This window comes from Lissotriton vulgaris, chromosome 7, assembly GCF_964263255.1.
Source record: "Lissotriton vulgaris chromosome 7, aLisVul1.2, whole genome shotgun sequence".
NCBI lineage: Eukaryota > Metazoa > Chordata > Amphibia > Caudata > Salamandridae > Lissotriton > Lissotriton vulgaris.
In genome coordinates this window covers 706,620,747-706,645,519 of record NC_141695.1, presented here as the reverse complement: position 1 = coordinate 706,645,519, position 24,773 = coordinate 706,620,747, and the positions used below count along the sequence as shown (strand labels likewise).

The window sequence follows — 24,773 nt, the reverse complement described above, 5'->3', positions numbered from 1 at the left end:
TTCTATACAGTCACGACTTCCTCTGAGTCCTTAGATGGCGCTGAAGCAATGTCTTGTATCCTAAAATCCAACAACAGAGAAACCTTTTCTGGTCTGTTAATTTATAGACCCCAGGCCCAAGACCCCCGTTTCTAGTTTCCCTTCAGACATTTTTGGAGTCCTGTTTAGACTCTGACTATTTCACCATTTTAGGAGATTTTAATCTTCATCTGGAAGATAATAATAATTCAGATACTACCTGTTTCTTAGATATTCTCGTAAGTTTTGATTTAAAACAAATTGTTTGTGAGCCTACCCATATAGCAGGACATACACTTGATGGCATCTGTACCAATAACCCTAGGATAGAAGTTAGAAAAGTCGCCCCTCTCCCCTGGTCTGACTCTCTGCGGTGCATTTTACTGTTGTCTTAAAAACTGTAGCCAACGAACGGAGAATCAGACCTCTAACGAGGAAATACCGTGCGTGGAAGGCAGTAAAAAAACATGACTTGGTGTCTGCACTTAACGTCAGGCCTGTGATTCCCACCGATGCAAACCAAGCTGCTATGGAACTTCATAACTGGCTAAATAGAGCAGCTAATAAAGTAGCACCAGAAAGACCTTTAAAATTACGTCTGAAAAAGGCTTTGTCTCCATGGTACTCTGCAGATCTCAAACTAGCCAAAATCAAATGCAGACAAAAAAAAGCGTGCTTGGAGGTCACAATATGATGCTGCACAAAAGGTCTATTGTGCGGCGCTTGAAGAATATAAGAACGCAATTATTCAGGCTAAAACTGCCTATTTGACTACTAAAATCCAACAGGCCCTGAAGTCTCCAAAAGAACTGTTTCAAACAGTCGCTGCATTATTGAAGTGCCCACGGGATGCAACTTTTATTCGAGATCAAAACTTTACAGACAAGTTAGCCAGCTTTTTTCAAAGTAAGGTTCAGTCTGTGTATAATGACCTTTCAAGAACAGCAAAGGATACAGAGGAAAATGCTTCTGTGCAGTCTATTCCTAGGGATATGGACTACGGCCTATCGCAATTTCCATATTTGGCGGAGGAGAAAGTGGCAAATTTACTGCTACAAATTAACTCAGGCTCTCCCATGGATCCTTCTGCGCCGCATGTATTACATCTGGCCCCAGAAGAGATAAGTTCCGCATTATCTCCTGTGTTAAATCAAGTTCTGACCTCAGGAGTCTATCCAACACTGTGGAAAAAGGCCTGTATTCGTCCCCTTTAAAAAAAAAAAAAAAGCTGGACCCATTAGACAAAAAAACAATCGCCCCATTTCTTGTTTACCTCTGCCTGCCAAAGTGCTTGGGAAGGCCATGAATGTTGAATTAACATCTTATCTAGAAATTAACAACATTCTCGATAACACACAACATAGCTTCCGTGCAAAACATTCCACGGAGACCGCTCTGATTATGGCAGCAGAGGAAATGCGCAAGGGTATGGATGGGGGAGGAAAGGCTACACTAGTTCTGTTTGATTTAACAGCAGCCTTTGATACCGTGAGCCATGCTGTGTTACAGGACATAGGTATCAAGGGTACGGCTCTTGCCCTCCTCTCCTCTTTCCTATCAGCTAGGGAACAAGTCATTTTTTGGGATGGTTACCAGTCAGAGGCATTTTTACTTCCTGGGGGAGTCCCTCAAGGCTCCGCCTTACCCTCCACACTTTTTAACATTTATGTTGCCCCATTGGCAAAACTAATAAAAAGCCATAGCTTTACGCTGGTGTCATATACTGATGACACTCAGCTGATAGTGTCTGTAACTCATTTGGTGGATGTCATGGCAGCTGAATTCTCCAAGTGTACCTCTGCCCTGATGACTTGGATGAATTCCAATGTTTTAAAACTGAATACTGACAAAACTGAAGTTTTAGAGTTTGGTCAAAAAGCTTCGATCTGGAATCAGCTGTGGTGGCCAACTACAGCCGGTGTCTGCCCCGTGCCAGTGAATAAAGCTAGGAATCTTGGCTTTAGGTTCGATAAAGATTTGGCCTGGGCTGCTCATATTAATCAAGTGTCATCTGCTTGCTTTTTTATGTTGAAAGGCCTGAGAAAGATCCTCCCGTTCATTCCTCTCTCCCTGAGGAAAACAGTAATAATCGCCACGATTCTCTCTAGAATTGATTATGGCAATGCTCTTTATCTAGGAGCGGGTGTTGCCCAATTGGCAAAACTGCCATCAATTCAGAATGCGGCAGCCAGAGTTTTGCTTAAACTACCTAAACATCAAACGCGATTAAACAACTTCATTGGCTCCCTGTACGGCGTCGCGTCGAATTTAAATCACTCTTTCTGGTTCACAAAGCCCTGTTTGGTGGCGCAGCAGAGGATGTACAATCCCTGTTTTCCCGCTATCTGCCAACGCGCTCTTTGAGGTCAGCCACTCTTGGGTTGGTCAAACTTTCTAAGATAAAAAGAGCAAGATGGGGAGGAAAACGCTTTTCCTTCCTGGCAGCTAAGCTATGGAGTTCAATTCCCGTCTATCTGAGAATGATTCCAAACCGATTGCTGTTTATGAAGGAAATTAAAACCTGGCTTTTCTCTCAGCATTAAACTTGTCAGCGTTGTGTTCAATTACTTTTTTCAGCGCTAAGACGCCTCGCCAGTAGTGCGCTCTACAAATACCTTCAGTCAGTAAGTCAGTCAGTCAAAGGAGGAAGGGGTCTAATTAATTCTGTTCTATCCCTCAAGACAGAGTGATAAACTGCTTTGGAAAGAAAATGTTCAATGATCATATAAGGTCACCTGAGCCAGGGAATCTCAGTGCTAACCTTTCCCACACTCCGAGCTTGGATTTTTGTGCAGACAGTGTGACTTTGGATGTAATTACCATTCAGTATTTACGCATTTTCACATCCAGACATGGGAAGAAGCGCGCATTTGTTTGAGAAGTTCAATGTCATTCTGCACCAGTAGAAATATTCTCAAAGACAGTAGGCCTAGACACAAACAGGGAGACTTGGAGAACTACATGAGAGGGAATTGATAGAAATTCTAATAACATAAGGTTAGAGTAGCCGTATTTTCAGCCTGCAGTATTGTATCTGTATTTACCCTTGAAAGAACAGATGGTCAGTCTGGTATGCAAAACTGTAACATCATTCATTCTAAAAGGCTTCTTCCTCATTTGAAGCTCCTAAAAGTTATTTGTGTGCATAAAAAAGTACTATGCTCGTGGGCAGTATAAACCATTTACGATGTGTTTGTTTCTAAGAGAAACATTTCATACGCCAGAAACCAATTCATCTGACGTCCCTTGCCGTTCAATTGATGCAATATATGTTCTTTCACTATTTAATTGAAGTTATACAAATAACTATTTTCAATTTACGAAAACACATTTTCATTTCATTTTCAATTAGTAATCATGTTGCTCAAAGAGATAGGTATATTTTTCCCCAACATCAGTTTTTCTCAGAAATTATAATAACAATATGTCTTTGACTACTACGATAAACACTTGCTTCTGGCAATATTTCGGCTCACTCATTTTTGTTTTCATTTTTCTTCCAATTAAAAATCATAACATTATTATTTGTATTTTAGGACAGCTATAATCTGGGCTTACTTAGAACCACATACTGTACACTAAAATCCTCATTTTGATTTATACATAGTATATTTGTAATTCAAAACAGCAAGTGCAGCTTAGCGTAAACAAAACAGATGGAAAATGTACATTCCCAGTTAATAAAATCAGTGTTTTCAAATGTATTTGTATGTCTTACCTTTGAGACCGCTTCAGCTGTCTAGCCAGGCCATTATTTAAAAAATAAAACATGCATAATGTTCATACAGAGGTGCTTCTGGCCCGCAGCTCCGTCAGTTGTCATCACATTTTGCTTCTGAATACCTTAGTAAACAAATTGGGGCAATGGATCAGCCCCCTTTTCCCACAGGCACCCCTCCCTTTGGGTGGGATCTGTAGTCCATCCTCAAGAGGCATACTGGGGAATGGTTCACTGAGATTTATAGATGTGTTTCCAAATTATAATATTAAACATCAGAGGAACAGTAATGAAGTCATTGTGGGAACAGTAGATGGCTTCTGGAGAAACTCTACAGAAGTCCTTTGTGAAAAGTACATGAGAATCAAGAGAGTACACCCTTATCAAACCCTGCCAATAGTGTGGGTGAATCTCTTAAGTGCCCCTCTTGAGCTTTGAATATAGACTGTGTCCAAGGTTGTGTTTGAGTCTCAGCCAGGCAAATGATACTACTGCCCGCAAAATATTTATTGGGTATTGGTAGATATTTAGAAATGTACAAATGCACTTCTGGTGCTGAAGGCAGAGGTGAACTAATCTCCCTGTGTGTAGGAAGAGAAGGCATGAGCAGTAAAATATTAATAGAGAAGGAAAGACTTGTGTATGAAATGTGGCATTCACTTTTTTACCCCTAACTTTGTGAATGGAGCACAATGTTTTGGCAATGATATTCTATCTTTTTGTAACACGTGCAGTTATCCCAGTGTTTATTCTGGTTGAAGGTTGCTGAATTTAGGGCCACACAGGGTTATGCTTTTAGAGTAGGGCCTAGTTTTTAGAGACTTACGGAGGGGAATGCGAGAGTGCTGAGATATGACTGGATACGAAAGTTGATCCCACAATTTGGCAGCCAAGAAGTAGAAAGTCAAGCTCCAAATTGGGTTTATCTTTTCTTAGGAACCTGGAAATAGTTGCATTTGGACAAACGTAACAGACAAGTCTATGTACATAGCCATAGCATATGCGGATGTAAGGGCTTGCCTGGAGTCTGCATTGTTTAGCGTCACCTATGATAGTTGGTAAGATAATGTTAGCGAGCCAAATGAGGCCGAGTGATTCAGTGTGGGCGGTGCTTTTCTCTCCTGGGGTGTGTATTTGAAGAAGATCATACCTGTTATGGGCTTACTCAGGCATGGTAAAGCGACATGGGTTATCACCCTAACCTTACAAGTGGACTATATATGCAACCTGAGCAACTAGGATGAGTTCCCTCCCTGACTCAGCAAGTGTCCATGAACCCGCCAGTGAGATTGGAATCCAGAAGGAGAATGGTAAATTGGCGACTGTGCTGGACTTCAACATAGGGCGGGTCTGGGCGCAGGGCAGGCTCCAACCTTCACCCATGGTGTAATCTGGTCACTTGCTCTGCCAGTGAGACAGGTAGCATGCTTAGACAGGATGTTCTCACTGTCTTTACATACCAATCATGCTATAAGTTCCTATGAGAGATAATGGGACATTGCTACTGGCCCCAGGTCTTGCACTGTCCCGTCCAGCTTTGCTAATGCACATCATACTTTACTAGGCCCTGAGGATGTTCCAAGAGAGGGAAGTCGCATGGACGTCAAGATTGGATAGCCCAGCTTATGAAAGAACTTGGTGCATAAAGGTATATTTCTACCTCCACTACTCTACATCTCTCACACAGCAGGACACCTCTGTGTGTTTTCAAGGGATAGATGATCACCTCATTTGCCATTTAGAAAACTGTAACGACATAGCCATCCAGTTACTTGGAGCATGTGTGGTCATACGAGAAGCGCTTGAGACCGAAGCACATGAAAACAGAATCTAAGGAAGCAGACGCGAAGGTGAAGGGCAAACTCCTCAAAGAGACTCTAGCACAGCGCCTATCATAACAGCCAACAAAGTCTTAGTGTGTCAACTCGGGTCCTAAGCTTTTCTTATGTTTTTAATCTGTTGAATTTTCAAAATTCTAAAATATTCTTTTCCTCTTTCAACTGTGATTTTTACTGTGACTCCTTCAGCATTACTGTGGTCATCTTAACTGATTTACAATAAAGAATTGCTTTGATTTGATCTCCTATCCAGCCCGTCTGGCTTTTGCGGTTGTACTTCCATAGCGATTGTGCATACAATGCGGCACCAGGTTAGTTTCGGAAGGTCTGCGTTGGCTCCTTCATGTAGTTTCCCCTGGGTGTGCAACTCATTGCAAGGAAATATCAGTATGAGGATGGAACTGTGATGGGCAGGGAACAGTAAATCCGAGGAGTAGGATTACCACAGGATTACGGTTTCGCAGTGCAATGGGCAATACATTTGAGAACTGGTGCTTCCACACCAATTCCGGCATTCCAGCCTATGATAGCACCAGGGTACTCTCGGGTATTCTATGTACTCCACAAATGCTTCGAAAAAAGAATAATAAGTCCCTGCTCCTGATTCCCTGATGTTCTTCTCTAAACATGTGTTTGTAGAACTCCTGGTGACTTTCACCTTGCACTAGATTCACTGAGGGTATCCTTCCATTGCTGATGCCAGGGAACTGTTTGGCTTTTGTATGTTCTGTGGCATTTTAGCTTTAGAACTCACCCGGAGGGGAGCGCAAGCCCCTACTACTCCCTTTCTTTTACTCTATTTCTTTCTCTCTGACTCCCAAGTTACACTCACTAACTCCCCTCAAACACACGCTCTTTCTCCATCTCTTCAACTCCGCTCTACTTTTTGGATACTGTTCCTCCTCCCCCTGCCAGCCCTCTGCCGAATATGGCTTTTCCAGTGCTTGCAGAACTATAGCAGAAGCATTGGCAAAGGCAATAGCAAAAGGCAAATGTTATTTTACATTCTTACTAGATGACTGTCATGTAGCTGGTAGATGAAAGGAGATAGCCATCTTGGAAGTATAAAGAAGTAGTATTACAAGTTGGCTGGCACGCTGCACATAGACGCAAAGTGAAGGTCATCTTGGAATTGTGGGATAATTTTATTTTGTAAAAGATGGCTGTCACATATCAGCTACAAGTAACATGAAGGCCATCTTGGAAGGATAAAAAAGAACATTCTAACAGGGACACCCAACATTATTAATTAACTTTGTTAATGCTTGAGACACAAGTCTAAAAGCATTACTAAAGCCAATACGGCACCAAACGAGCATTGGCAAAGTGGAACCAAGAGGCTTTGCTCACGTTTGTTCCATAAAACACCTTTTCAAAAGAACTTCATGCCACAGTGCCCTGAGTAGTTATTGCTGCATCTATTTCAACATTTCTGTTACAGCGTTGAAATATTTCTGACGACTCATTCACATATTTGCTAAAGTAGCCAGAATCCACTAATGGAGGCATCTACTCACCATTTTCACACCTGCCTAGCGGCTGTCGATGGCTGGATGTTTAACAGCTGCCTGAAGCAGTTGTGGCTCAATGGTTAGAGAGGCAGACTCTGATGCAGAAGGCTAGCCTAGGACCAGGGTTCGATTCCCCGCCTTGGCGGGTCTTGGGCTCAAAATTCCACGGACTCGATAATTCTCGCCTCGGTGCCTATTCCAATCATGGAGTCCCACTATGCAACTCTGGGCAATAGCTTGCTTAATCTCCACAACGGCCCCCACAACGCTAAGGATGCCTGGCCTCCACCTTGGGGGTGCCCAGGAGTGGACGCCTCACAGGAAAAGCCAGGATGGGTTCCACAGCGGTATTCATACAAGCGCCTTGAGACCCTTGCGGGTGAGTTGTGCGCTATACAAGTATCAATTTACATTTACTGAAGCTAAAACTTTTATGAATTACGAGTCAAAACATTGTTTCTTTTCATTTAACTTTTTGATCTAAGGTTTTAGGTTGTTTATTTGGCTAATGCTCTTGTTCCTGTCCTGCTTGCTATCAATCTCTTTTTTCTATAAAATTCTTTATTGCCATTTTCAACTTTAAACCACACGTTGCATATCCTGCCATCCAGAAGATCTTTACCTCTCTCTTGCTAACCTGTTGATTGATGGAATGTACTGACACCACCCCGCAGACCTGTCTAAAAGTCTACATATTGACCCTTCTCAGTGTAAGGGCATTAAAGTTGTATTTTAGCACTCACGACTTTTGGCAGATAAGTGAGCAGTGATTTGCCCAGGTTCACACAGTGGACCGTGGAAGTCTGCATTAGAATGATCCAGCTCTTCTGGCTGTGCAGTCACAAACTCCACAACCACAAACAAACTCAACTAATCTGAGCTGGCGAGTGTAAATGCTCCACGCTGTTGTAAGTCCTGCCCTACAGATATCATCTGCATCTTTCAGTTTTTGAGGTGTTACGTTTACTATTTTATTTTTGTGATTAAGTAAAGGCAACAAATATCGTGTGCACATTTGTTCAATGTTGTGAACAAAACGCCATCAAACCAACTATCACGCAGGATGGGAACTCTCTTGTGCATTTTCTCACAGCTTCTTCAGAAGTGTGCACCCACCGACAGCCGCTGGTGTGACAAATTACGAACTGTGGTGAAGAGGGCACGAGCATGCGCACCATGGCCTGGGTTTGTGGGGTCACGAGTCTTCCTTTCTCCTCGCCAATAAAAAGCATTGTGAAGTGCGCACTGGCGCCGTGCGCTGCTGGGGTACAGTGGCCGTGTGCAGACACCTGCTTCCGATGACATCTTATTTCCATCGGAGATGGGGCTTGCAGCACCTGGCGCCTTGTAACCTTTTTCACTGGTTTCCACGCTTCCGCGGCCGCGGTTCTCAGGCCCGCTCGACAGACTCTAACGAGAAGCCGTATAATTCTCCAGCGTTCCAATTAAGCAGATGAATGAACTCCGGAAGCGGTCGCTGCTCGAACAGTACCTGTCTTTTAACATTAAGGCAGCGCGCAGCAGAACAGTGGCAGAGAAGCACGCGCTTTGACAACTCCAGTGCTAGAATTCACTGGACTGGGTTAACCAAGAACTTGTCAGACACCATCAGGAGAGTGGTCTCAGTCAGGAAGCAGTGTTTTAAAAAAAAAATGTATAAACAGTTTAGAATTCATCATAGGAAGAGCAAAAGAAAATAAAAAAAGATATAAAAAAGGAAAAGGTCTAAATTGACGGTAGCTATCAGAAATTAAACCAAGAGCAAATATTTATCTAAAAGGATAAAGTACAATTGTTTTCTGCAAGACAACTGATTAAATAGACAACTTTAGCAGTTCAATAGGTCTAAAAACATAATGGCTGCACGAAAGTGATGCTTGTCACTATCTCCCTTGGAGTCAGTTAGCTAAGACTGCATATTTGAGGGACACAGCAGACGTCTTCGTTGCTGCTTTCCTTGTATGCACGTAAAGGTGTCATGTTGCTTCTCCTACATCTTAATTGAGTCTGTGTTAGGCTACCTTGATCCCTTATCATGTGGTAGGCCCCTCTCCTACGCTGATGAACTGGTGAGGTTCGGACCCCAGGTAGAAGCCTTCCTTCTGCATCGGACTCCTTTCGGAGCAGTGCTCCATGCCTACCCCCGCCCTCCTCAGGTGGAGTGCGAGATGCTCTTTTCTCTCGTTGAGTTCCCAGGGTGAGAGCTCTCTCGCTCTCTCTCTCCCTCCAACCTTAATTCATCTCTCTCCCTCCAACCTTAATTCACACCTCTCCTTTATCTCCCACCTGGGTTATTTCCTTTGTTCTGAGCTAGGCACTGTTTTGTGTGTCTTAGTGTGTGCATGCTATTCGCTGTAATACTTGCTACGTTTTTTGATTTATGTGGGGAATCTAGTTTGCATGTGTTTTAGCAGCGACTCCATGATAGCTGGGAACTTTTTGAAGGAACTAAAATGCTCTAGCTTCTCAGAAACCACTGATGTTTGATTCTACTCTGATCGTAGGGGAAATAAATACACAGGGATTACTGGTTTCAACTACTTCTATGAGCTCCATACAATTTACACAGCTGCATTAGGCTAGACATTAAACACAACAAAAATGCATATGAAGCATCACAGCCTGAAAGAAAGTATAATGGTTAGTTCAAAATGTGTGAATTCAGCAGAAAAACAGCGGTTATGGAAAAGCAACTGTATGAATTAGCAGCACCTTCATAAGTGCATTAAGTCATAAACAAAACACAACACACAAGACAAGACGTGCAAATGCAACAATTTACCAGCACCACAGCATCAAGAATGCATCAATTGATAAGAAAAATGGAGAAAGAGCGAGAAGAGAAAAAACTGACAGCTAAAAATGTTGACTTTGACAAAAAATACCTGAGACCGCTCCTTAGCGCATTCTAACTGATGATGAGGGGAGGCTTTGCGTGGTACACAGTACTAAGTGAACCCAATAGTCTGTCAATATCAGCTTTGAGACAAAGATAACACTTTTCCCAGAAACAAGAAACAACTTGACAACCACAGTCCCTCCTCAGCCAAGCACAAGCCACACCTAATTTCCAAGGTCCAAGTTTTCCTAATGTCTGAATTACACCCTATATCACACCAAGGGGTCATGCGTACCATCTGTATCATGGCCAGCGGACCAAGCAAATTACACCTCTCACTTCTTTCTGATACCAACAGTGTTAAGAAACCACTAGCACTGAGAAAACCATTTTAGTTAAAAAAAATATATATGATTGACGTGCTGACCCTTTATCACACCCAGGGCCTAGGCATCCCATCTGTATCACGCCCAGCAATGCAAGTGGTGAGGCCTCAACTTGTATCACACCCAGGGGATAAGCGTACCATCTTTGCCACACCCAACGGCCCAAACGGTGACCATGTATCACAACCAGGGTTGATTACCATCTGTATCACGCCCAGTGGTCCAAACAACAACCAATATTCACCTTTCCTAGCCAGCTGACTATCAAAGAAAGGTAACCTCAGCAGGATCGTCTCTTAGGCTGCCTTGTGCCTGCTCATTTCGGACACATGAAGTGGCCAATATGTCATATTTCTGTCCGGGGCAGGGTACTCAGGTTACATTTTTGCTCTTCTTCCTAATTTGGCATACACCAAATGATTGGGACTAAGCATCAGATGTAGTCTCTTACTAAATTGACGGCAGCTTCAGGATGGACCTCAGCCCCGCAGATTCAGCAGAGCATTTCAATCAATTGCGGCGTCTTCTGACCCTCCTTGCTGCACTGATGTGAATCCATGAGAGCAGGGTCCTTTCCTTCGGCTGCAGTCAGGTTTGGAGCACCAGTCTCCCTATCTCGCTCGCCAAAATGTTGCTCAAATATGAATTTACCTTGAAAAACAAAGACTAGAGGCATTTGGCAAAACAGGAACAGTTGGATTAATGATACACTACAGCTGGGAGCGCAGCATAAAGAAACAGGTCTGAGGACTAACTAAAAGTGCCTACATCAACATCAATATATCTATTCCATGATTTAAACAGACTAAATTCCACCAAGATTTTAATGGTGTATGAACAATTAACTTGACATTGGAGGTTGCTACTTTCAAGTCTACAGCTATCAACATGTCAATTAATTTGCTCAGCAACGAACCTTGAATCAGTATTATACTAGCGTCATACAAAATACATTAACAATAGAAAAAGGAGTTTAAATATAAAAAATCGAATTGATTCTCTGTCATACTCCTTTTAAAAAACATAAAACGTTAGTAAAATAGAAAGAAATATATGCAAGTATATCCACTATGAAAATCACAAAAAAAGACATCATTTTGAATGTATTTCATTCTGTAAAGGTAATTTAGGGTCTGAGACAGATTATTATATATAAATAAGCTCATGTTGGATGCTTGCGTTGAAATACAGCCCGTCTCATGCAGATTAACAGACACTAACAGGCCACAGCAAGTGAAAATTAATATTTTGAAATGAGAAGGAAGGCTAAACTCTGGGCTTTTTGCAGGAAATATAATTCCAAGATATATGTAAGTTTGGTTTCCACAGGCAGTATCTGCGATCTGACAGAATCCCAAATTGAAGAATAACTTTAACAGTGCACCGATTGTCGGCAACTGTGCTGCCTGTATCTGAAAAGCAACTGTTTTTTTCAGTCTATGCTTGGCACTGGGATATATTTCACACCCATGTCAACACGTGCTATACATATGCTATATATATATATATATATATATATATATATATATATATATATATATATATATATATATATATATATATATATATATATATATATATATATATATATATATATATATATATATATATATATATATATATATACACACACACACACACACACACACACACACACACACACACACACATTGGAGCAGCATTTGCTCATTGCTATAAACCAGAGCTGCAGTGGTCCTTCAGTATTCTAGTTCTTACTCTAGAGAGTGAGAGAGAAAGTGTGTTTGTGTGTGTATATATGTGTGTATATATGTGTGTTTGTATATACATGTGTGTGCGTGTATATAGGTGTGTGTATATGTGTGTGTGTGTGTGTATATATATATATATATATATATATGTGTGTGACTGTGTGTGTATATATATATATGTGTCCATATATAGATCTATATATATATATAATATATGTGTGTGTGTGACTGTGTATATATATACACACATTGGAGCAGCATTTGCTCATTGCTATAAACCAGAGCTGCAGTGGTCCTTCAGTATTCTAGTTCTTACTCTAGAGAGTGAGAGAGAAAGTGTGTTTGTGTGTGTATATATGTGTGTATATATGTGTGTTTGTATATACATGTGTGTGCGTGTATATAGGTGTGTGTATATGTGTGTGTGTGTGTATATATATATATATATATATATATATGTGTGTGACTGTGTGTGTATATATATATATGTGTCCATATATAGATCTATATATATATATATATATATGATAGCGTTGTTCCTGCACTCGAAAAAGGCTTTTGCGGAAATGCGTCGTTTTTGTGCCCAAATAAAAATATTGTGCAGTCCAAAGGAGTGCTGCTAGTTTTCCCTCTGGAATTCCTGAAGAAAATATGTGGGCGTACAATACTCAACTCATATATATTGTAGGCCCACATATTTTCTTCAGGAATTCCAGAGGAAAAACTAGCAGCACTCAGACTCAACGATGCGACAAGCACAAAGTAAGTGGTTTTATTTATTTACTTTTCACTATTCCAGCGTATGTCAACTTCCACCATCCCCCAACCTTCCTCCACCCTGCTCCACCTCACAGCCTCACCACTCTTACCTGTGCGAGCCACGACTGGTAGCTTTGTAAAGCAGTTGAGTTTTTTTAGAATACAGGACAGAAATAGTTAAAATTTCCCTGAGCTGGTTCAAAGCTAACATGGTGGATGTTCAGCTGCGTGCTGAGTTTGTGGGTCAAGTAAAAAAACTGCCAGTGTTAAATGCTATAACAAAAACTGGAGTGCAGTGCACACCTTCTGAAACTATAGGTCATTTATACAAACCGTGTTTACTTGCCTTACTTTTGTAAGTGGCACATTAATTGGGTGACAAAAATGACCTCATGTATTCACCATCTTATTTTTCAGACTAATTGTTGCATTTGGTGGGGAGATTTTCTAGTTTACTTCTTCACCCTGTTGAGGTTAAGTGCAAGTGCATAGGAAGGTCCATGGAAGATGGTGGGTCACATGAAGGAACTTCGGCTATTCATACAGCTCTATATGAATCCTCGTTTTTACGTAGTCTAGTGTACAGCAAGGCTCAGGCTAAAGCATCTCTTGGTGGAAACGTTCTGCTTCGTGAGTGTTGCTGTTGCTGTTCGTGAGTGTAAGTGTCGCCAGTGTCCGTGGACGCTCGCCACCACTTATTCATGCTGACTTTGGTAACAGATATGCAAGTTGGTCTTGATTAATTTACATGGAAATTCCATTTTCCTCTCCTACTCAAATCGGCAAGGGATGCTTTTTGGAGGTGTCTCTAACTCTGTCCTGATGAAGACCTCACATGATGTAAAACACCAGTGCCTCCTTCTGGGCATGAATTTTGCTTTTTATCCACACTTAGTTATTTGATCATTACACCACTGGCTTGATAAACCCAGTGAAGAGGCTTGAACCCTGCTTATTTAAATACATGTATAATTCATATATCTAGATACAGAACATGTACTAATGTACAAATTATTGAAACTGTCATAACTACACAGGATTGTTTTTCAGGCGAGCCTTTACTGAGGTTTCGGATTCTTCATCCCTGGGTAGATTCATAGCCAAAGCACGCTCAGGCTTGCACAGTAATGATGTTGGTTAATACAAGTGGCCAGAACTATCGAGAGACACAGATTCTTTTAAAGAATACTATGACTTTTATTGAAATGTGTATCAATGAAACACCTCATTTTGAATTATATACATGTTATGGTGCAGTGCAAACTGACTCACCTGAAAGTGTTTTACCCATCCTGAGTGGTTGGTTGTTTCTACCAAAACTGCCACTGTGTGAGGATATAAACTGACCCTATGTGCTAAGAAAAGTGTCACACTGCACTTCCAGCAAACGCTCTGCAAACATCCATAGGATAACTTAAATCCACTTTAAAACTGTCAGAAGCCATGATTATAGAAATGTCAGAATATAAATGTTACTGCTTGCAAGGCTGACTCAGGGCTGGAACAAAGGCTCCAGCCATTTGGTGCTCTACAGCAACTTGAGGGCTAAGTGAACATTCTGCCTCAAATGCCAGCTCAGTGTAGCAGCCCTCCCTTTCCCTAGTGTCATAAATGTTACCTTTGTGTGCCAAGGCCTGAGCTTTCATACGGCCTGTGGAATGATGGTGTTAAATCAGACCTAATAAAGTGTGCTCTTTCCTCATATCTCACAAAATATATACCTGTTGCTGTGGTTTGTACAGATTAGCTGGGTAGGGTTGGGAGGAACACAGAGTGCTGGATGCAGGGGCTTGAGGAAGAAGCGCGTATGAGGAGAGAGCAATAAATGCACAGGCGCTCCAATGGAGTGCTCAAAGAAAAACAAACGCGCAGTTCCCTGATGTGAACCATGGAAGGATACAAGGCATCCAATCCACAAACCTAAGTGGAAGGGAAGCCATCAAATAAGAAACAATCAAATGAGTTTGACAAGAAAGCCAACAAACTATAAGCATTGGGATGCAGCAAAACCCACTATAAGTCATGGTATTGTACAAAATAGGTATTTGATAACAAACCACTAAAAGCTGACTAAAAAGTAATTTAATGTATTCATTGGGCTTGTAGCACTCTGGTTCCTGAAATTCCCAAAGCAACAGGCAGTAATTGTAGCAAGTATTACCCAGTTGTTCTTGGGTTAACTAAGCACTGGAGAACCGACCTGACAGACCCTTTAACCCCTTATCCTGAGCTACGGAAAAGCTTGATTTCTATTAGGAGACTCCTACTCTGATGTCCCGAGAGAGGGTGCTTCTTCTGCACCCCGGCACACATTTCTGGTCTGCTGAAATTCCCTTTAACGTACTGACCTTTTCCTTAGATTGTAGAAAGAGTTCCCCGTGCACCCCCTCTGTGACAGCAAACCGGATCACCTACATCTTGGTGAGGTGACCCCAGTAAAGAGGTTTGAAGACAACTACCTGTTCTGATGTAATGCATGGTAAGACACGTCCCCTCGTATGTGCAGAGTCAGATTTGACGTGTGCCCCGCTGTCGCTTACTCTCACGTGCCCATGCTCACCTGCAGCCTTTGTTGCAGAACCTTGCGGACTCCTCACACTTACAATTACTTCAATACCTGCCCATCTCAGACTCCTACTCAAACAATCTTAGCTGTATATGCAGTATGCATAAATCGATTACAGTTCATAAAGTTAAAGTCATTGTGCTATACCATATTGGTTCTTTCTGTGAGATGGATTGCAATCTTGTTATTATGCATCAGGAATGTTGGGTTGCAAATTGCAAATAAATCTGTCCAGAATTAAAGACAAACCCACCCAGACTTAAATAGTGTGAGCCAGGGGTGAGGGCCGGTAGATCCGCTTTGTGAGGGCCCTGTGTAGGGTGCAGTGTGAACAGCATTGCACTGGCACTGCCTAAAGGCTTCGGATAAAGGGGGTGTAGTGCGCAGTCCCTGCTGGAAGCCTGTTTCCTGCAGGGCACTGCTGTGAAGCTGCTACAGCGGGTTGATTGTCAGTAGAATGAAGCCTTTGAGAAGTTGCTGGCGTGGACCATGACTGAAGCCTGAACAAGCACTGGTTCTTCCCACAGGTATAAGCTGCTCAACCAGGAGGAGGGCGAGTACTACAACGTGCCCATCCCCGATGACGACGACAACGGCAGCAACGTGGAACTCAGGCAGAAGTTTGAGGTGAGTTGAGAATGTAGATATCGCTAATGCTTTCTGTTTTTCCTAATAGTGTATACAAAAGCTACGTGTTTTAGAATTAAATTCTGTTGATTTTGAGGGTATGAAATAATTTTTGGAAACGGTCTTCTAACTCCACCTTCTTAAAGCAATCCACGCCCCCACATTCATCTTCTCGTTTAAAGTGCCTATTTCTTAGCCCTGACTTGTATGCAGTCTTTATTTACAGCCTTTTTCATAACTATTTAGTGGCGCGACTTTGATTGCGGTCGTTATTAACTGTCATTTTCACACTGTACGCTTTTGGTTGTTCTGAGTTTGTGTTCAGAGCCTGTGATCTGTTTCCATGAATCCACTGAAGCTGTTGGTTAGGATTCCACTATGCATCTGAAGAGCCTTTCACATCTTGCACTTTCAGTATTTCTACTTCGCTCCGACCACAGTTCTTGCAGTGCTGTCACCATCTGACATTTTTGCAAATATTGTCCAAATTTCCTTCGATTTTGCTCAAATTCTGCACTGTGCCTATAGCTTTCTTTTTTAAATGCTCTATTTTTGTGAATGTTGTCCTGACATATAACATTTTGTTCTCCTTTTAGGGGGAATGGTTGCCCCAAGTTCCTTCAGTCGTGTAGGGCACATGCACAATAATTGCATTACTGTCGTTTAGCGCCAAGGACAATTTGCAACTGTTAAGTCTTTGTCAATGCAAACCAGAAGGGCTGCACTCTCATTGAAGGGTAAGGGTTGGCAGTATAGTTTGAGGCCAGGAAGAGTTCGAGCTAGGGCAGGGATCTAAAGTCGAGATGAGCCTTTAAAATGTTGGGAAAATATGCCAAAACATAGAAAAGCAGGTTTGAAAAAAGAACCTTCTCCAGAGCTACCGGTTGTGTGCTTTTGAAAGAGACTGACACCTCCTGGTATATCCTCCTAAACACCCTGAAGTATATATCGATAAGAGACCTAAAAATAGACACGGAAAATGGCGTGATCTGTATGAGATCCGTCAAGTCAGTATCACAGGAGAAAACTGGAGCAAGGCAATAGTTGACTAATCAAAATGGCACATACATTCAGAAACCGGAGGTAAGTCTCGGGCGCGTATCACTAAAAGTGAGCACGGAGATAATAGTCTCTGCCACAGTTTTGGACTGACTGCTTAGGTAAACTTTAGGCAGTGGAAAAAAGTTGCTTGTTCCAGGAACTTTCAAGGCAGGTGTTGTCTTTTGGCTGGAAATAGAGCAGCATGTATTGGCATTTAAAGCTAGCAACAGAAATGAAACACTAACATACACAAAGCAACATAGCAACACAAGACATTAAACGGCACGTGAAAGCAAGTACACAAGGACACAGCCCACATTACTATAAAACAATACAGTACATAACACCACAGTACAACTAACAGAACCATCACCACCACAACAAAATGGCAGCACACAACACGTGCCCAGTTGTCCTTGTTACTCACTGCCACCATCAAAATCCTGTTTTCAATATACAATGGACATACCAAGTGGGGTGTCTAGGCCAGGCTGGACATGCGCTGCGCGGAGGCTAGGCCTCAGGCGTGGCAACGCAGCAAATAAGGCACAACCACCCTTAGTTATGAATACTGGGTCAAGACCCCAGCGGTCTTCCACCCCTTTATTTAAGCCCTCGGGCGACCACCCCACCCCCTCGGGGTGCTTGCGTGAGTGCCAGTCAAACGTGAATGGGCCAGGTGGCGCCGTCACCACACCAAGGACAATACCAAGAACGTGAAATAGTAACAGTCAAAAATGTTCCTTGATCCGGCCCTGGAGCTACAAAGTCTGAGTATTTCCCAAATTGCACGACAATCAAAAGAGGTGCACGAGTGAGTGAAGGGGCCTCTAGAATTACTTTGCTGGGTTATTATACAGTCACCGTTTTATATAAAGCTTAAAATTCTCTGACGATAGGGGCTAAATGTGAAGAGAAACCTGTGCTGCAGCAGCCCCACGTGGCGCATTGCTGTACGGCTTGTGTTTCATTTATTTTGACTATATGACACGTACAACCCTTTTATAAGAGAGCCTGCTGTAGATTTTGATTCAACCGAGACATACCACTTTCGAGTTTTAGGTCGAGTTTACTCGAACCTATTACTGTCAATCCAAAAAATTCCTAACAGGCGGATTTCAAACAGTTCATGTGAAAAGAATCACGTGACAAGCTCCTCAAACACGAGCTTGCCCGAGCCTTCCCCCTGCCAGCAGCATTTCTCCTGCACTCGGCCCACCCCCCTCCCTCTCCATATGGTGTGCTCTGCCTCAGGCCAGCATCTCTCCTCCCACTCTCGTCACCCTTCCTCCCAGTCCCCACAAGCAGGCAGCAGCTTCAAAGGGATCTGCTTCCCCGCCCACTGCTTCACACTTCACGGCCTGGCGGCCGTGACTCGCATTTCTCCTTCCCCCTCTCCATCTGTGATCTCTCGCTGCTTCTCACCTCAAATCTCCCCTCCAAACCCCGTGCAGCCGGTCCCTCTTCACCCCTTCAACCTCAGTCTATTTCTAGTCAGGGTCTTTGAACACTCTCCCGTCCCTCTGATCCCACCTCACACTCTACTTTGTGACCAGCTTACCTGCACACGCACAAGCACGCGTGCACAGCACTTTTTTCGTGAGCGTGCGCACAACTCTCGTTTTTTTTTTACAATTATATTTTTTCGGGCCCGGCCGGCAGCCAATGCTTGTTAAATGCGCCATGAACATGTGAAAAGCACGCACTTAATATGGAGCTTCCTCTTCCGTGGCACGAGTTGCACTCTTCTGCAGCTGTCACGTCCGGGGCATCAGGCCGTTTATGCGCTGGCAGAGGTGAATATTGCTGAATATGGATGCACCCGTGAGTGTGCCTGATATCCGCAGTGTCCAGGGACCGCTGCTGTGAAGCCGATGGTTGCCAGGTCTGATTCCAATCTGTCCCTTCCTCTTAGCTTGTCTATCAGTAACTTGGCCCACGAGCTCGAGTGATTGGCAGTCAATATTAGTCTTGACCTGCAAGGCCGTGTGAAGGCAGGCGGTCTATTTTAGCTTCTGCCGCTCACAATTTCCTTGGCCAGGAGTGTACTGTCAATGTTTGCATTCCTTCCCATCGAACACCACAGATGACCATTAAAGCATTGAGCTAGACAGCAGTTGTTCGTTCCAATTATGTGTCACTCTTAAGGCTGAGGCGCAATTTGTTCCGAACCTGTCTTGTTTCCTTTACGTTTGGTCTATGTTTCTTTAATCCTCATTTGCATTATTCTTATGGGGGGATTCAGCATGGCTTTTATTGTTTATGTGGGGTTAAAGTATATATATTTCAGCACGGACATTCCGGGCTCTGTTCCTTTCCATTGCTTTGGTGCCTTCTTTTCCTCCGCCCGCCCTACCTCCCTCCCGTTGTCCTTGCCTTTCACTCCCCTCCCCACCCCCTCTGTCCCTGCGCCTTGTCCGTGCCTTTCACTCCCCCATCCCTCCCGTTTCCGTAATGCCCCAAAACCCTCCAATTCAAACACATACAGAATCACAGGAAGGATTAACACCACTCCAGACTTATTGTTTTTCTCTACTTGTTTGCTAAATGTGATCCTTCCATTGATTTGCTAAGTTTAATCTTCTTCTTGCTTTTATTTCTTTTTGTTTACCATCTTTCTGTTTCTACAAACTAGGTGTCACTTGTTGCACTATTTTCTCATCTGCTGTGGAGAAATATGAACTCTTACGTTCAGCGCTATCTGCTCCTTCTGCTGTTTTTATTTATATTTCTTGGACTTCTGTGATTAATCTGCTTCTGTATTCTGAAAGTGTTGCTGCCTCCCTTGATAGCACAAGTCATCTGTTCCTAACTGATGGACTAATACCTTTTGTAGGCTTCCTATGCTATCTCTTCTCTGCGTTTCAAATGCAGCTGGCATGCTCTAGGTGTCTGCTGTCAGACTGAAGCCAACCCATTCCATTTTCCCGTCTCTGTTGACACTTCACTTACAACCTGCGTCAAAAAAATGGTTTTCCATCAGTAGCTGTGACCTACTTGTGGAAAGTCGGAGGCAATTAGGAAAGTGTTCCCTTTTTGAAGACAAAACATGTTAATTGGGCCCCTTCTACTACAGTCTTACGACTATGATTTATTTTACTGCAACAATTTCCATAACATCAACATAACCTGAAAATAGATTGTATTGTAATTGCATTTCTATAGCTATTGCTAGCCCTAATGAGGCATTGAAGTGATTGTTGTATAGAAAGCACACATCTATCTATCTGTCTGTCTGTCTGTCTGTCTGTCTATCGATCTATCTATCTATCTATCTATCTATCTATCTATCTATCTATCTATCTATCTATCTATTGCCCTCACTCTTATCTATCACCCTCACTCTATCTATCGCCCTCACTCTATCTGTCTATCTATCGCACTCACTCTATCGCCCTCACTCTATCTATCGCCCTCTATCTATCTATCTGTCGCCCTCCCTCTATCTATCGCCCTCACTCTATCTATCTATCGCACTCACTCTATCGCATCACCACAGCATCCCTCAGCACCACCACAGGGTCACTCAGGGGCACCACAACATCCCTATGCGCTACCACAGCATCACTGAATGCCACAGCATCACTCGTCGCCACCACAGCACCACCACAGCATCACTCAGCACTACCACAGCATCCCTCAGCACCACCAAAGCATCCCTCAGCACCACCACAGCACCACTCAGCACCACCACAGCACCGCTCAGCACCACCACAGCACCACTCAGCACCACCACAGCACCACTCAGCTCAACCACAGAATCACTCAGCGCAACCACCGCATCACTCAGCGCAACTACAGCATCACTCAGCGCAACCACAGCATCACTCAGCACCACCACAGCATCACTGGTTCAAATATGTTCTCTCAATGTTTCAAGCTTTATTACAAATGTCACAAAAAGATGTTAATATTTCACTTCTGTTCTTGTTGTGCCTTTCTAGCCTCAGCATCACCACTTCATCACTCAGCGCTAACCCAGCATCACTCAGCACCACCACATTATCACTCACCACCACACACTCATCAACACCACACCACTCAGCACCACCACAGCACCACCTCAGCACCACCTCAGGACCACCACAGCACCACTCAGCACCACCGCAGCACCACTCAGCACCACTCAGCACCACCACAGCACCACTCAGCACCACCGCAGCTCCACCGCAGCACCACTCAGCACCACTGCAGCACCACTCAGCACCACCGCAGCACCACTCAGCACCACCGCAGCAACACTCAGCACCACCACAGCATCACTCAGCGCTACCCAGGTTATAGGTGTCACACTTGCAAAAGTTATAACTATTAGCATTGTAAATGACAAATATATTTAACTAATTTCAAAATAAAAACATAACAAAAAATTGTCATTTACAAAACCAATAGCTCAAACTTACCTATTGCGAGACCTATTGCATTGCAAATGCTTGTTGATTTATAGGTTTTAAATATTGCATTCATTCATAGTGCTTTTGTAAGCAGGTTAAAATATGATGTCATGCAGTGGTTAATTAAGAAGTATGCAAAAACATATTACGAGGAAAGGTGCATATGATTAGGCACTTGGACTAACAATGCACAGAGTACCTTGGAGTGGAAGCTAACAGTACATCGCCGTAGGGATATTTATATCCTCCATAGGAACACAATGCTAAGGTATCTCCACAATGCATATGTTTGCCTGTGTGCTGCAGTAACAAAGGAACACAAACAAAAACAAGAAATATAGGAAAACTAGAAAAGGAGTTAGACAATTTTAGGGAGACTAGGAAAGGAGTTACTTAAGCAAGTGGTTGCGTATGAAAGAAAGAGTGCAAAAACTTCAACTCTAAATGCTATCCAAAATCTCATCCTTACATGGATATCTTTCTACAAAGATGTGAATTTTAAGCTAATACCATGGCTTTAAGTGGGGAGGGTTTCACCGGTGCTGAGCACCGGCAGTTTTTTAAAGGGGCCCTCGAAACGGGACTCTATCAGGCTCTGTTTTGTGCCCCGCCACAGGAGGTCCGTTTTTTCCCGGACTGCAGTGACAGCAGGTACGGCGATGTACGCGTGCTCACACTGCTCACTTCTCACTAGTGCAGCAGTTACGGTATGACTTAATGCCATGTGAGTGTTGTAGGGGAAGGGTACTCCTTTAAAGAGAGTCATTTTCTTTCTGGATTTTCCTTCTCTTTTTGAAACCGGAGCAGTAACATTGTTGTGGTGTCACCAGGGCTTTAAGTGGACGCTTTTTCAATATTATATGCAAGCCATAGTTGCTGCTTATTTATCTTGAGCAACAAACAACCACTGACAAAGCCAATAGTCCTGACTTGTTGTAGGTATGATGTTACTTGTTATATCATATATCTGAATGCAATGACTGAAACAGTAAAATACAAGTTGGGCAGCAAAATATGCTAAGCACAGATTTTTAACGTATGTGTTTTTAAGCCACACCCTTAATTACATTGGCCACACCCCTTTGAGAGACATCCCACCCCCCCCCCAGTTTTTTCATCTCACTTAAAGCCCTGCCTAATCCCATTGTCAAGTGCTATGGCCCCAAGTACACTAGCCCGGGGTGACATCAAATGAGCCCAGTCTTACAGCGCATGGGGATGAGCTGAATCAGATTTAGGCATTAAATACGGATAAGACTATTTTTAGAGATGTATTTATGTAAGGGAGACATTTTGGCAGTCTATATTTTAGAGTTGATGTTTATTCAAAGTATATTTTTGCAATTCCTATTTTTAATTGCCACCAGCGTTTTTTGAGGCTTTCCTCTAAACACTTGTGGGGATGGAAAGAGGGTCCTTCAAGGAAAGAGTGATGTAGCAGTAAACATTCATGTGGATTGGCCACTCCTCTGTAGTATTGTGGTCAAGTGCACCAATAGCTGTTTCTGAACAAGGAATGCATTGCAAGAGTGCCTTCCTAGCTGTACAACATGACAGAGTCAAGAGCATCTCCAGCAAATTGAATTCAGTCTTTTGGCCTTTTGAACATATAATAATTCTGTTCTTATCCTCTCCATGGGGAAACATATATGATCTCCTCTGTACAAAGGAGGCCGCCATTACCCAACAAGGTGCACATTAAAACCACGGAGAGGAGACATACTAGTGGCAATTGGGGTTAATGGACTTTGAAAAAAAACAGTAAGGACACTTGCATAAGCAGGAGTATATTTTAAAAATGCAGATGGTATAGGGGCACTATTATAATGATGGTGGCGTTTCATTAATCTGAGGGTTCAGGCCCCACGTGGCCTCCGTGGCAGCTGGCAGTGCTGGAGCATGCGTGTTTCTCTGTGTCCTTTCTTCCATCCAACGGTGAGGGGTAAGTAAACTCATCTCAGTATAAAGAAGACAGGGTCCCCGTGCTATGGGTATGTATTCAATACACAGAAGGCATAGAGATCCACTGCAAGGTGCTTTTGTGTGCCTACCAGATCCCAGCACTAGTAAAATCTGGGCTCTTGTTTCACCACCGAGGCCATGTTTGTCAGTCACAGATTAAGTTTAACCACATATATGGATGACCCTCCTGGAGAACAGTGACTGGAAAATCTGAGCCCACCTTGATGTAGACGAGAATGTGTGGATGTTTCTGACAAGGCAAATTCTGCAATTACAATATTTAAGTATCGATGCTGGGTGAAATACCAGAAAGTTCATGAAACATTGTGATGTTTCACATCACAATATTTAATGTATTTTCTCAGTTTAAAGTGAGCATTATATCTCATTGATCCACCGTAAGCTGTATAAATATTTTAAGTTTAACTTTCAATTCACTACTTACTCATTTGTCCCTCTAAATTTAATGATCCCCCTACAGTTAGACTGATCATAGCAGTACTCAACACAGAGGTGAATTGTCCTCCGATGGATCTTTCTCCGCCAATAAGAGAGGGGTGGGAATTAGGATGACCCAAATCACAAAGTTAGCCACCCAATGAGGGCCATTAATTGATGACTAACTCACAAGTTTGAAATAAGTTTCAAATACACTACTCTCAGAACCATATTGTGAAAGTAAAGTATCGCAAAGGGGAGACCCACTCTCCAAAATAAATTTAGTCTAACTAGAATGATACAAACTAGAAGCTCTGCTATGGCAACACAGAATAGAAGAGGCAGAACGTGATATTCTGAAAAGATTTGCTTATTCTTCCTACAATGCAATGAGATCAGACGTGTAATTTTAGCTCAATTTCAAATAAAGAACATGAGGACACAATATTAAACTCAGGCAATTTAGATAGTTTAGTTATTGTATTAATGATCCAAACCCGATACAGATAAACAATTTCTTAAGCATTTCAGCCAAGAATAATAAAGCATGTAGTGCAAGACTACACATTTAGTCAGTAGTTCATATCCAAAGAGGATGGTTTAAAACACACATCCGATATAAGGTTACAAATTCCTACGACCACCAAAGGCAGGAGGATAGTTCGGTCCATTTAACAACATCTAAAGATTTAAAGCAAAGGGGTAAAAATGAATCATTTTAAAGTCCTCTAAGGGTGAGTCCATGAACATGGGCAAAAAGGGGAAATAAAGCAAAATCAATTAGTTTGGCAAAGAAGGATTCCAGATCAACTGCATAAAAGGCAGCAGCAGCAGCAAAAAGGCAGTCCAAGATAGAGAAACGGATGGCTTTGCAATATAAAAATCAAATCAAAAGTGTTATTAGTAGTTTCCCTTAGAAAGAAAAATTAGCAATGCATTGAGATGC

General features: G+C 42.6%; 1 protein-coding gene across 1 annotated transcript in view; it reads left to right on the top strand.

Moving 5' to 3' along the window:
- Positions 1-24,773, top strand: part of PRKCA (protein kinase C alpha) — a 1,234,993-nt gene that overhangs the window by 974,873 nt on the left and 235,347 nt on the right. Inside the window, exon 8 of the mRNA XM_086930938.1 lies at positions 15,893-15,992. Within this exon, the coding sequence (XP_086787064.1) occupies positions 15,893-15,992 (100 nt within the window). The remainder of the gene's footprint in view (positions 1-15,892; positions 15,993-24,773) is intronic.